Genomic DNA, 14,901 nt, shown 5'->3' with positions numbered 1-14,901 from the left:
TCATTTTCTCACATCTTCTCATTTTAGGTCAACAACCATGTTCACTTCCACTGGCAAAAATGTACAGAAAGATGTCTGCAAATACATCACTGACTATGTATATGCCACATCTGTCTATTTAAAGGGTGATTGTACTGTTGACATAACTATTGGTACAGTGTAAATCTTTCGGTGGGTTGGCTGTTGTATATGACTTTGACTCCACATCTGTCCTCAGCTCATGCTGTGCCCAGCAGCCAAGTAACAATGAAACATTATTTGTCGGAGAGGCTTTACGTTGACCTTGCCTTTGGCTGACAGCAATTCTGGCATCTGGGACTTGCCTATGGCTTGCATTGAAAGAGACAGCGCTCCTACAGAATCAAATGTTAACTAGACAAGCTGGCTCTTTTACTTCCTCGCACCAGTGTGAGCACGTATACAAAGCACACAGGATCACACTCATGCTGCCCCTCGCACAAGCATCTGTCTGATGTGCCTCTTTGGATGACACTGAACGTGACAGGTGGAGAAACATAGTTTCATAGTCTCATTACAGCTTCCTTCAGTGCGAAAGGATACATATAGTATAGCCATAAGACCGGCTTGGTACGAGATTCAAAAACAATGTCACCTACACTCAGTTTATGGTGTTCCTTTCTATGATAATACCCTTTATAGGATATTTTATCAAGTATTGTTTTCTTTCTCTTTTTCTCCAGCGGGGAGGTAGCAAATAATGTGGACTGTCTGGGAAGGAGATGGGAGGGAGGTAAAGTGTGGAAGTCTGGCGGGGAGCTGGGAGGAAGCAAAAACACGAACTGTCTGGTAGAGAGCTGGGGGGAAGCAAAAACGTGAACTGTCTGGTAGAGAACTGGGAGGAAGCAAAAACGTGTATTGACTGGCGTGGAGCTGGGTGGGAGCAAATACATGGACTGTCTGGTAGGGGGCTGAGAGGGAGCAAAAATTTGGATGTTTGGTGGGGAGCTGGGAGGAAGCAAAAACACGAACTATCTGATAGAGAACTCAGAGGAAGCAAAAATGCGTACTGTCTGGCGGGGAGTTGGGAGGAAGCAAATATGTGGACTGTCTGATAGGGAGTTGAGAGGGAGCAAAAATTTGAACTGACTGGCAGGGAGCTGGGGGGGAGCGAAAATTTGGACTGTCTGGCAGGGAGTTGGGAGGGAGCAAAAACATGGACTATCTTGGTGTCCCCAAGGATTGGGTTGGGAAACATTGATGTAAAGGACGTCTACTCTTCACTCCTCCTTTTCTTCCCTTTTTCTCCTCTTCTCCCCTTGCTCCTTTTTTCCCTCTCTCCTGGCCTTGGAAGGATTTATTGATTTATAGAGGCACACCAGTAAACCCTTGAGGAAGCCATGGTATTACATATGTGGTGGAATTTTTTTATTATTTTTTTTCACCGTGGAAATCCTGTGTACGTAACTAATTGGAATAATGTGGGAGGCAGCCAAAGTAATTAAACACATGCTGCTTCTTAATGCAGAGCAATGCTAATTATGCAAAGGAAAGAAATCCCTTCTGTGGCTCTTGAGGTTCACAAACCACAGATGGATTCCGGTTCTGGACTGGCTAGCCGTTGACCCATTGTCCTGAAGCCAAGCAACCCTGATGATGAAATTCTTGGAATGGTTTTTACCATTTGCCAAGTGAAGGCCTTTGGTGCGTCTCAAGGCTGTGTAAACAAATTATATCTTGAATATGTATTCCTGACATTTGTTTGATCACAAAAGAAGTTACTGGATTCTTCAGTCTGAAAAAAGGAATTAATTACCACATTCTTGGTTTGCATATATCCATTTCATTACAGGATGACAAATAGAAAACGTTCAAACACAGTTAATCAGCAGTGGGCACTCTCCAAACATTTTTCCCAGCCTGCTATATTTGCTTATAGCTACTGCAATAATCCTAGAAGCAAGTGAGACTGACAGAGTGATGGCTTGGATTGGCTGGGTTCTGGCCCCTAATAAATAGCTTTCATTAAGCTTGCTGGAAAGAATTCTAATCATCGTCAGGGAGAATCTTCAGAATGAGCCTCAATGGGGTGTCGTGTTTGCAGAGAATGCCCACAACTGTGCTACATTCCCTAATTATGTGTTGGAAGGTGTCTATTTATGCTGGGCAGCCCTAATTAAAGGTCTTTGACACTGTCGCCTTGAGCTGGTTGGAAATGAGACTCTAAACGCAGGCATTCCTAATTGACAATTACACCCAGATATCTGTTGTGTTCTAAGGTCGTGTATATCCATCGTGGCTATTGTTAATGCGTGCGAGCATCACCGATAGTCGCATCTGGTTTATTAAAGCTTGTGTCATGCGTAGAGCATGATTTTGATGAATGAAAGGGAACAGCAGCCGTACGTGACGTTTGCAGAAGGATTTGAGGAGGAAAACATCCTTAATATCTTATTTGTGGCATGGACACGTAGAGCATGCTGGATGCAGTCTGATTCTGACTTATCTGCTAACCCTTTGCTTCAGAAATTAGCAGTCCTTAGTTAATCATTCTTTACAAAATAAATAATATTATATTGTTTTAGGCTTTAAAAAATGTAGCAATTGTAGGAAATGACTTTGCATGTTATTAGTTATTTTGTTGATGCGTTTTGTGAGTTTGAGGCATTATTATTTAATTTCTGATGCCTCCCCTCAACCCCATTTCCCCCCAGAGGCTACAGAACACTACTGATACCCTTCAGAATTTGACCGGGATGAACATGACTGACTTTCTGCTGAAGACCTATGAGAAATCTGGCAAAATAAGGTACTTTGATGTAGCAAATGAAAAGCTGCTTCTGTATGCGGCATTTTTTCAAAGGGAATTGCTATATTTAATTTTGTTGTATTATCTGCCTCACTTTCACGTCACTTTTAAGAAACACATCTACTAAATAAATGTATATTTCCACATACATAGTTTTATCCTTAATCATTTATAGCTTGGTATTTTACTATAATTCAAATTTATTACCTTTCTGAAAGAATTAGATTGACAGTTTATTCAGGAGTTCAACTCCAGCTTCTCTCTACGGTGCATGTGAGTATTAAATTGTATTGTGAGTATTATTTACTTGAGTATTATACTTACTTACTTTGTCATTTGTCCCTTTCAAGGTATGGGGGAATTTCAGTCGGTGGTGTCAACTCGCAGGTCCAGATGAATGAAACAGAGATTGGCACGGCTCTAAGACGGCTGGGCAATGTTTTTAATTCCCAGTCTCTGGTAAGGATCTGGGGTCTAAGGGGTGGCATTTGCATGTCCTTTTATGCACACTTGGGCGAAGAATGAGATTTGATAACAAAGAGACGTGTTTTGGTCATCTCAGAGAAAAGCACAAGTGTTTATGACTGTGTCTTTTGTGTGTTGCTACGTGCTTCTGTTGGTTTGAGATTACATAATACTCACTGCAAGACAGACATGCTACAGTATCTATATATTTTAACGTATCTGAGATGTGGGCTTCAGACCATATGGTACATAAATAGCTCCACCCCACATGTACCTTGGATACAATGTCTCAAAGGATGAGCTCAGATGTACTTCAGTCATCACGAGGCTGCTGATGTATTACTAAAAGCCAAGAGTTTCAGTGTTTCACTCCAGCTTGCTCATTATTGGGTGTTTTCAAAGAGACCCATCTTCTTCGGGATCTCCTTGGAAGACATCCGATGCATGTGACCTTGGCAGAGGAGCATGCATTCAACTTTTGATTGGGTGCTTTTTTTCATTCTCTTAAGAGCCATATTTTAGCTCATAAGAATGAACAGGACAGAGAAATCTGTGCAACCCTGCTCATGACATAACAATAAAAATTGTATATATCTTGGCCACGTTTTATTTATTCATTCCCTCGTTTTAGTTAAATTGTGGCCACGTTTTACTTATTTGTTCCCACAATATTTTAAAACGTGGCTACAATATATATAATTTTTATTGTTATGTCATGAACGGAGCTGCGTAGAAATGCCTTCACACATGGGAAGATCCAAAGCATCATCTCTGCCTGCCACAGTTCAAAACCCAATCGATATTTTTGGAGACACTTAGGTCTGTGTGTCAAATATTCACTTGGCAAAATAAGGTGTCTAGTTAACTTATGTCAATATGAATTCAGCCTGTTTTTGTTATAAATCATCATCCTCGGTTTTATTTTTATCTCTACTAAAATTTTATTTTTTATTCCATCTGTCCCTAGCACATAAGATGCCGTTAAGTGTATCAAATTGAGCCGATACTTCTTACAGACTGTTCTACACAAGAGAATGCCTTCCACGATCAGGTTTATAGATGGACGAAATAAATTAGGGAAGAAAGTGCACTTTTCCCCGAACATAGCAAGAGACCGGTTCCCTCTGGGGCCTTTAAGAAAAACTGAGAAGCCATTGTAGACAGTTTAAGTTGTCTGAAGTCACTCAGCCTAACATTAAAGATTACACAAGGAAAAAAAAGCAAAAAAAAAAAAAAAAAAAAAAGCATGTCTTTTTGGAAGAAATAACCCTCGCTTAAAGTGTTCTGTCAAGAGGCAGCAGGTCCCAGGCGCTTATCGATTTTCACTGCGTTTCTCCTACTTCCTTGTTCGCAGGTCGTTTGGCCTTGTCCTTGAGGAGGGAGAATACTTCAGGGAATGGATTAGATTCTGTAAATGCCCTCCGTAGATATTTTTTTCTTCCCTTAAAAGCATGTTGAGCGTATAAATAAATGTGAGGTAACAGATAATTCCGGTGCAGAGGTGGCGGCTTCACCAAGCCTTATGTGTAGAAAGCACAAGCTGGATACACAGAAAGGGCTTATTATTGACCTTAGATGGACAATGATGGTACTAGACTGCTTGCTTTTACATGACACATTGGACTGAAATCGCACATGGTGAACTTCAGGACGGTGCCAGGCATCTACACTGGATAAATGTCTACATGTACAGGACTGGAAAGTACATTGTTAACCACAATAACTCAATCTGATTCCAATAAATGTAAAAACAAACTAATAAAATTAAATTTTTCTAGTGACTTTTTGTTAAAAGTGATTGATTGTCAATGCTGATACACTGCAGCAGGCAGCACTGAAATTCTCCTCTGCATTTAACTCATATGTGACGGCATCTTACTATGAATACCTCAGTGTTACTTTGTGGTCGGGGATTGGAACCAGCAACCTTTTAAATACAAGTGCGCTTCCCTAACCAATCGGCCACCACTGCCACATAAAGCTAAGGCCCCAGCGAGATTGGCACTGATGACCCCTAGTGTACAAGGCCAGTGCACTAATCCCTGTGCGACAGAACCTGATACCACAGCACAGTTTGCGTGCTAAAGACTATAGATGCTGAAGTGTCTTTCCATTCAGACATACTGCAGACCTTAAATCAAACCAAAACTCCTTATTTGAGCTGCTAAACATGCAACAAAATAAAGCTGGTATAATATACTGCAGCCAAAAATACCCTCTCCATCTTGCCTATTCCTAAAGGTTAGACCTACCTACAGTACAGACCCTTGTCCCATGACCCTGCACACACCTCTGGCTACCCATTATTTTATAGTCTACAACTGATTGTGGCTAACAGTCACATCCACAAATAATATTCATAAATGACTATCAATATGATAGATCCACCCCCATAATATACCCTCTGCTATCCTTGAATCTAAATGACTGGGATGTATGACTTGTTTACATGGTCCTAGTGTAATAACTGGTTTTCTCAGTAACCTGATAGATAACTAGTAGACAACAAAGGGATTAATTGGCCTGGCAAAGGCTGTCTCACTTTTTGTGCGAAACTAAGCTCATTTGGATGGCGACGGTGTCATTTGTCCACAAAGTCTTAGCAAAACAGACCACTACTAAATTCTTTGGTTATATATTTTTTTGTATTTATTCTGTTTTTCTCCTGTGTTCATACATAAAACTAGTCCACTAGTCTATGTACTCAGTGTCACGCTATGTAGTGACGACTCGAAGATTAACCTCTCACTTCTGTATGTTTTGCATTTCAGGAAAGAGATGTGTTTTTCCAAGTGTGACCAATTAAAAATCTGTTGCTTTTCATCTCTTAGGGAAATGAAATTGATCACATTCTTCAGAAGGCAGGAACCTTCTTGAAACAACTTGGGACAAAGGATAATATCAAGGTATCAACAAAAGCCAGGCCTGCACAGGGGCTTACATGTATTTCAGTGGCCTTAAAACAGGGGTGGGCAATCTTATGTAGAAAGGGCAACTATGTATGCGGGTTTCGCTGCAACTCCCAAATTAAATCACTAATTAGAGGACTGATTGGCGGAAGAGTCTTCTCACCTGGGTTTGAACAACTTACCTAAAACCCACAAACTTGCATACAAACTGGCCCACCCCTGCCTTAAAGTGTTCCAGCTAAGGACTTGCTTTGGCAGGGATATTACATACAATTCTAACGCCTCTCATTCTGCCATCCATGCATGCCGCATTCCTCATTATCTAATGCTTGTTAGCACATGCTTCAAATAGTGGTTTCCTCTGTTCATGTGCTGAAATTGTTTTTTCTTTCCAAGCATACACAATATGCGATGAGGATATTGCTGTGGGGAAGCCCACATTCTTCACTCTACATGTCATTTGAGCATCCCAGCCACATCACAAGGATGTGTACAATGAGGCTTTGCTTCTGTGACTGGGCTGAAAGGGTATTATGAGGGTCATTTTCCATTGAGGTTCTCCTACACCACATTTTTTCCTACTACAGTGAGTGGTGGTGCCCCAGCTAACAGGGAACATTCCCAGAATTTTAGCCAACGGTATTTGAAGATCTTCTCAAAGTCGTCAGAGAACATTGTTACTATAATAACAATAATGATAGATACTATATTGATCACTGTGGGGAAATTCTTTTTACTCCTCAACCAACTTGCTCTTTGTACGTGAGAGCAAGCTGGCCTTGAAGGGCAACTACTGGTTGTGGCACCCAGGGAGCTGGGAGTTAAGGGCCTTACTCACAGACCCTCAAACATTCTAAAGCTAGGCTTGACCCGGTAACCTTCACATGACAGCCACAGAGGCTTAGCCCACAAGCTGCCCCAAGCATTAAGGGGACGTTATTTCCTCATTTTACATTTTAACAAAGGTTTTCTCAATGTCAGTACAATAACATTACCTGAACATCCTTTTAACGTTGCAGTGGCAGTTGTAGTAGTGGGATAATGTTCTGGGAACATCCTGAAAGCTGAACACTTTGAAAGATTCTATACCTTAATCGTACGACAACAATAAGGGGCTTTAACTACTTTTTGGAAACACTGGAAACAATAATCCAGTTGTCTTTGTTGAGATTGAGGTGTCTGATTTGCTCCTTTTCTAAAGTTGTAAGAGTTCCTGTCCTAGTAGGGAGATTACCAACATGCACCTTTTTTGTCTTCCAGGTGTGGTTCTACAACCAGGGCTGGCATTCCATGGTGTCTTTCATCAACGTGGCCAACAATGGCATCCTGCGGGGCAACCTGGACCAGAAGCGGCAGAACCCCAGAGAGTATGGGATCTCCGTCTTCAACCACCCCCTCAACTTGACCAAGGAGCAGCTCTCGTTTGTCGCTATGTAAGTGGACATGGAGAGAGGGAATGAGAGGAGAGAGACGGAAAGTGGGATACATGAGGGAGGGAGGGAAAGGGGGGAGGGAGATGGGTGGAAATGGGAAAGAGTTAATGAGAGAGCCTTAGTATCAAGGGAGTGAGGGGAGAATGGGGTACAAAATACAAGATTTATTTTTTAATTAAATATTTATATTTGTATTGACTTGTTTAAAATACTTTAGTTCTTTTGAGTTTTTCCAATATTTTGATTTTCAGTTTTCTTAATGTTCCCTGATAAAGGTAAAATATTGTTAATTTCTGACTGACTATATGTTTAAATTCAGCTGTACTGGCAGGGTTTCACACGTTTCGCAAATGCACTTTAGGTGTGTACTTGCGTTGCTGGTGCGTGTGTGTTTGTGTGCACGAGACGTGCTGATCCGCTCGGGACCGGCTGACTTTGCCGCGTTGTGTCCTGTGCCACCCGTGGATTAGCGCCGGGAGCCGGTCCTGAGCCTTGGTGCTGCAAGGACGCCGCCTTTGCGGGCTGGCGCGTCGCAGGGCATGGCGTGCCAAGGAGGCTTAGTTTCCGGGGGGGGGGGGTTATGTGTTCCTGCTGTGTTTGAGGGAGATTGACAGCGATGACTCAGACACGACGGAGGACTTGTGGATAATTAATGCTGCCAGACAGCAGCCCCCCCCCCATCCTCGTTTGAGCCTGCAGGCTCATCGCAATTTATTACTCATGATCTGTGGATTAATGTAGAGCTCCCCGGCCTGGGGAGACGAGCAGCGGGGAGGGGGTGAGAGACCCCACAGGAGAGGAGACCTGGTCCTTCATCTCACGCTCCTGCTACCTCTGCTCCGTTTCTCCCAGGAGAGTTTGCTTTCCGCCTGATCCGGGGTCTCGCTCATGGCGCTAATAAGCAGAGGCTGAGAGAGATGCGTCTCCTTCGTGTTCCTGGGCCCCAGATGGACGCTGCACACACAGGAGTGGCCTTTGTGGCTTTCGGAAATCACATTCCGGCTTTACAACATTCCCAAATATAAATCGACGTGCGCTCACACACTGCGTCACTTCTTCTGGTATCCAGGGCACGTTTTGGCACACCAGTGAGATTTGAAAGCCTTATCACCTTTACCTGTGATAAACCTGTTTCCAGGCCAGAGAAGCCAAAGGTGTTTTTTTTAGTGTGTGTTTACAGATCCTTCAGCCACCTTAAAATTCTCTAGCAGTGACAGTTTCCTATAGACCAGGGGTGGCCAATCTTATCCGCAAAGGGCCGGTGTGTATGCAGGTTTTTGGGATAACCTTTAGGACAGCTGTTCAAACCCAGGTGTGAGGACAGCCGATCAGTCCTCTAATTAGTGACCTAATTAGGGAGTTGCAGCGAAAACCTGCATACACACCGGCCCTTTGCGGATAAGATTGGCTACCCCTGCTATAGACAGTGTTGGGGAAGTTCCTCACAAAAGTTATCCATTACAAATTCAGGTGGAAAGTTCTGGTCCAGAAAGTACAAAACCAGTTGAGTACTCTGTAACTGCGGCTCTTTATACTCAGCTGGTTGGTTGAAACAAAACCTTGGTCTGTATTTGTACTTTCTGGACCTGAACATTCCACCTCTGTCTGTAATGGATTACTTTTGTGAGTGACTTCCCCAACACTGCCTATAGAGACATTTCTCCTTAGTACTGAGGAACGAATTGGTACGTTAAGCACTTGGCTGTTATTCTGAAATCATCAGAAGTGTTATTACATTGACGATTGGAGGGTGGGTGGGGGGGGGCACTGTCATTAAGTTCTTCACAGTCATTTTCTGATCCCCTACCTTCAAGGTTATCGTACCAGTTATTTAGTTGTGCAGGCATGCCTTCGTCATGGTGAGCCTGTTTAAACAAACCTGCTGGAATCTGGTCCTGCATGCCGCGGTACTGATTTCATATTGATATGGCCTAATTGCATCCAGACTGAGCGGGTGAACACAGTGCCAGGTCCATGTTGGTGACTTATTTAATATGTTAATTACCTCACCAGCCGTCTGGAGAGGGAGCACCGGGTGCTTTGGATCGCAGCGGTGGGTTGCTGCGGCCTCATTTCTCAGTTGATGCAGAGCGCTTAGTGAGCACGTCCTCGAACTAGAATAGCTATCGTCGCGTTACACTATTTGACTGTTGCTTTTAGTTTATGGTGAATATGGACTGTTGCAGACACCAGTGCAGTACAAACAAGGGCATAACGTTAGGCTGAACATTGTCGGGGTTGAGGTCTCCATTCATTTAAGGGGGTCCAGGGGGTTATATTGGCTGGTTTTAATTATTGGGAGAGTTACAACCCCACATCCTCCCATAATTTACACCCATGAGTTCAAGAACCTGTTAAGGTTGAGAAATGGTTGTTGATTGGTAATGTGATTCAACTTTAATAATCCTTATTGAAGAAGGGATGGTGACTCAATGAGTTGCAATGCAGGCTCACTGCAAGGTTGGGGATTTCATTTTCACCCCCAGCTCCATTTGTGTTTGCATGGTCCCCGTGAGTTTGCATTACTCTTCTTCAGGTACTCTAGTTTACTCTCATCCTGAGACATGAGGTTGGGTGAAACGGTATCTCTAAGTTGCCTGTGTGCTCAGTGATGGACTGGCTTCCTGTCCAGGGTGACCGTGTACCAGATAAGTGTTTAAGGAAAATTGATGTCTAGTCCTTGAAAAATCATATGCTTGTCTATCTGACATTTTTTGTTATAATTTTAATTATTGTAAGATGTAATCAATTAATCAATGTGTCGAACTGTTTGAGAAGCCACACACGATGAAAAAAATGCACATTGAAATGGAGGTTTAAAGACTGATGTGGTTAGGTATTTACTTCAGGACTGCTAGTGGTCATCTTGTTGGAAGTACCGTGCAGCGGAGTGCCGTGGAAGTTGTGGGAAACCAATGAATTTTAATTGTATACAGCTGAACCTCATCCTCCACATCAGAACTCATTATTCACTGTCTAATGGCTTGTAGCCGCTCGCAAGCTCAACCACATCAAGCCTTAGTGCGGGAGAAAGTGATTTTTAGTGGAACAGACCACTTCCTACTATATTCTGACCAAATGCTGAAGCGGGTTTGCCAACACGCACATATGCAAGCCAAGTGCACGAGATACTTTGCAGGGTTTGTATTGTATCGGCACTGAAGAAGCCTTCTGCTGGGTTTTTGCTCATATGTGTTTCTTCTATAGTTTTTAGGCTAAGTTACAGCTCCATGGCCATTTTTCATGCAGCTTCGTGGTGTTGACCACCCAGAGGGTCTTCGTCTTCCCTACCCAGACTGCTTTACCACTGTGGTCTGCTGACCACTATTCTGTTCAATGCAAGACTGAGTGTACAGTAACTGGCTGATTGCCCGTTGTTACGAGTTTTTAATCCGGTGCTTAAAGAGTCTAATTATGGGCGGATATGTGACTCTGTGGGTTAGTCCTCTGTACCTGTGATCTCTTGGGTGCTGATTTGAATCCTGTGTGTGAGTGTAAGAATAGTGGCATCGCCATTAAGGTCCTTAAATCCCCCAAAATGCTCTAGGAGCTCTGGGTAAATGGCTGATCCACTTGGATGCCAGACTTCGCTCTCACCTCTATACGTTTGTCTCAAAGGAGAGCAAAATGGGATTTGAGAAAACTAAAGAATTCCAATTTACTTATATTTGTACAAAATGGTGAATGAAGTATTATTTAATTTCTTTCATCTCTTCCTTAATGAGGCCCATTTTTTCTCCTGAGTGTGTAGGAGTCCCATGCCATGTTAGAAGCAACTGCAACATAACAGAATGAGATCAACCTAGAGACCTTGTCACCCCATGCAGAGCCACGACCTCCACGGACGTGGTGGTGTCTATCTGCGTGATCTTCGCCATGTCCTTCATCCCGGCCAGTTTTGTGCTCTTCCTCATCCAGGAGCGTGTCACCAAGGCGAAGCACCTTCAGTTCGTCAGCGGGATCAACCCGGTGGTGTACTGGGTGGCCAGCTTCGCCTGGGACATGGTAGGACTCCCAACTTCACTCCCTCCTCAGGCAGCATCATCAGCAGGATGTGCCAGACCAGACTGGCTTTTTTTCGTAGTTAATGAATTGTTTATTATGCACAACATCATGGATTGCCTTGCTAAAATATTAGTTCTGGCTGTACAAATATTCCCACTGTAAAAGAAAATAAATTTGTCCAAGTTCAAGGCCAGGAAGGTCATGAGACCTCGCTAAACCAACAATGTCCTGAGCGGTTCTCATTTCATCAGACTCAACAAGCTGAGCTGAATCGAGTGGTGCTGAAAAGAACCATTATTCTGGGAGCGTGTCCTCCTGTATAACCGCAGTAAACAGTCACCGGGAGAGACATGTACAGCAGCCACATTTCATCTAGCAGGAAACGGGGACAACTGCAGGCAAGCTGGCCAAACTGCTGTTGTGCAGTCTGTCAAATGGCCGGAGTCAGGCGTTCCCGGCCATTTACCTAGTCATCCTGTTCATTGTAATCTTCAATCTTCTTGATCTTCTGCCGTGCAGTCTTAGTGCTCCATTAGCTACGAGACTCCCAAAGTGTCTGCCAGCACTTTCTGCTGCATTTGCAGTGAGCTTCTCCAGCTTTATTGGCCTGAGTGTAATAGATCTCCTGTGTTCATTTATTTAGCTGAGTGAGGCAGCTCTTCCTTAATGTTCTGCATGCAAGGCCCTGATGCCAATGCATAGTGTCGCGTCGGAGGCTTAATTGAGTTGTTTACTGTGGACACTATTTAGCTGTTTCTTCAGCATCCAGAATAAGTAATAATAATAATTAAAAAAATATATATATATATATGTAGAGAGAGAGAGAGAGAGATGATGCTTTAAATATAATTAAAATGATGAGTAGATTGATACATATTGTGAATAAATTATTTTTTATTAGTTTGGGATGGTCGCATTTTCATCTTTTGAGCAGATTCAAATGATTGTACATGCGAGCTGGGAAGAGTTTACAGGGAAGAATTGGCAGTGATATCCAATTAATGAGAAGCTGAATGAATGGCCTGTGATTAAGATCTCCCAGAAGGTCTGAGGAAGGTGGTGTTCGCTAGTTCTGTAGATCCTCCTTCTGCAGGATCACACGGACTTGGCCTGTTCTGACCTCTGACTTTATGATGTTGTCTTCCAGTGTAACTACATAGTCCCATGTCTGATAGTGATCATCATCTTCTTGAGCTTCCAACAAAAAGCCTACGTCTCCCCAGCGAACCTCCCCGCCCTCATCCTTCTGCTTGCCCTCTATGGGTAGGTGCCGACTGGACATTGCTACACTTCATAGGGGACAGGCAAACAATTTAAGTGGAAATAAATGGAGGTTTTCTTTAATGCTGAGTATTATGGTCGTGTGACATTAGCGACTTGGCTAGGAACCTATGGGGAGCAGCACTGAGCAAACAGCACTGCTCTCCTCCAAGTGCAGTGGTGTGCAGTGAAATCTACTGTGCGTAGAGAAATGAAGACAGTGCTCAGGTACAGGATCTCTAAGTAGAATCTTATTTATTCAGCATGTTTCCCTTTCAGGCGTCTACTGCATGTCACGTGTGTAGGTTATTGAATTGATTTGCATCCATGTTTGCCACATGCTATTATTCACTGGCCTGGAAATGCCCAGCGCTGCTTCTAAAATTAATTTGGTTTTAGAGCGGATGAGCAGGAATCCAGCGCGATGAAATCTGTGCTGGGCTCATTCAAAACACCTCTCATAATATGAATATAAGCAGGGCATTTAAAGCTGCCTTCATTTTTATAATGGGGGAACTCGCTTTACGTTTTTGGAATTTATCCTCAGCTCCTCTGTGTGCAGCCAACACGCTCCTGGACGTTTTCCAGGAGCTCCGGATGAGGAGAATAAAATGCACTCCGCTGGTCACATCTCAGTAACTCAGTAACTCAACAGCCAGCTGAATTTGTATATATACACACGTGCACACACACATATATATGAATAGGCACACACATATGCTAATCTTTATATATATATATATACATATATCTATATATATATATACTTCATGGAAAAGCAGGATTACATAACATGTGAATATGAGAATCTCATTCCCCATCAAGAAAATGGGCCTTTACAAGATTTTTCTGCGTTGTCACCTTTTTTTGTAAGTCTGCTTTGTTTAGGTGTAATAGTCGATAGCCACACTGTCAGTCTTACAGATATTTGTTACTAATTAACTGGCCCAGTAAAAATGTTGGGTAGCACATTAGTTTAAGGTCTACCCCTTAACTATTAATATACAGTGGTACCTCAGTTCTCAAACTCATTAGAACTCGAATTTCTTAAAAGTCGAACCAACCAGTTCGGAAACAAATTGCCTAAATTCTGAATCTCAGAAGTCAAACCGTGAACGCCGACCTAAGATAACTTGTACGCGCGGGGAAACAAAGGGTAACGCTTCAGTTTCAGCCTCGCATTCGCTGTGATAGCATCGTGCATGTTTACACTAGCTGAATACATATATTTAGACAGGAAAAATACATTTAGACAATGATAGACAGTAGCAGTAATTATTATTATATAATAAAATACATTTTAAAATAAAGATTTCTTATTATTTATTTTAATATTGATAATAAACCATTAATACATTTAATTATAATAATATTGTCGTGCCGAGCGGGGACGGAATGGAGATAAAGGCGCAGACATCAGGGTATCGGAGAATACGGGGTTTAATTACAGGTAAGGCCGGCAAAACGCAGACGGACAATACAATGACCGGACTGGGGAAACAAACTGAAACGTAGACTAAATACAGAGGACTAATGACAACAACCAGAAACAGCTGATCACACGGGGATTCCACACGGGGTTAACGAGGGGGCATGGCACACGGAAGGAGCGGAGGATCGGGGCAGGACACATTGTTTTTTTTAACTTTACACATATTTTGGATACATTTATTTTCTTACTTTACAAATTACTGTTTTGATAAATGTCCTTAGATGTGTTTACTACAGTATATGCTCTTCTTGTTTTATCCGGTTCATTTTGTGTTTAAATGCTAAAAAAAAAAATATTTACGTGTAATATTTTCGGGCCGGGAACCAATTAATTGGTTTTCCATTATTTCTTATGGGGAAAATTCGATCAGAACCCAAACTTTTTAGGATTCAATCTGGAGTTATCTGAGGTACCACTGTACTAGTAACACTTTACTTAAGGGGACACAAATAATGTAGCTGTGCACTCTTACTTAATGTATTAATTAACCAGAAACTAAGTGTTATATTCTGATCCCATGCTCCTCCATCATTATGTTATCATACGTATGTTCATGTATTTCATGCAATT

The 14,901-nt window shown here is 42.5% G+C and overlaps 1 protein-coding gene across 1 annotated transcript in view; it reads left to right on the top strand.

The window, feature by feature from the left end:
* LOC111842617 (phospholipid-transporting ATPase ABCA1-like) overlaps nt 1-14,901 on the top strand; it is a 163,064-nt gene that overhangs the window by 101,603 nt on the left and 46,560 nt on the right. The window contains exons 33-38 of the mRNA XM_023809414.2: nt 2,673-2,767; nt 3,118-3,226; nt 6,064-6,138; nt 7,402-7,574; nt 11,402-11,579; nt 12,727-12,842. Of these exons, the coding sequence (XP_023665182.2) occupies nt 2,673-2,767; nt 3,118-3,226; nt 6,064-6,138; nt 7,402-7,574; nt 11,402-11,579; nt 12,727-12,842 (746 nt within the window). The remainder of the gene's footprint in view (nt 1-2,672; nt 2,768-3,117; nt 3,227-6,063; nt 6,139-7,401; nt 7,575-11,401; nt 11,580-12,726; nt 12,843-14,901) is intronic.

Source organism: Paramormyrops kingsleyae, chromosome 12, assembly GCF_048594095.1.
Source record: "Paramormyrops kingsleyae isolate MSU_618 chromosome 12, PKINGS_0.4, whole genome shotgun sequence".
Taxonomy (NCBI): domain Eukaryota; kingdom Metazoa; phylum Chordata; class Actinopteri; order Osteoglossiformes; family Mormyridae; genus Paramormyrops; species Paramormyrops kingsleyae.
Note: the sequence above shows the minus strand (reverse complement) of the source record. Positions and strands in the feature narration are given on the sequence as shown.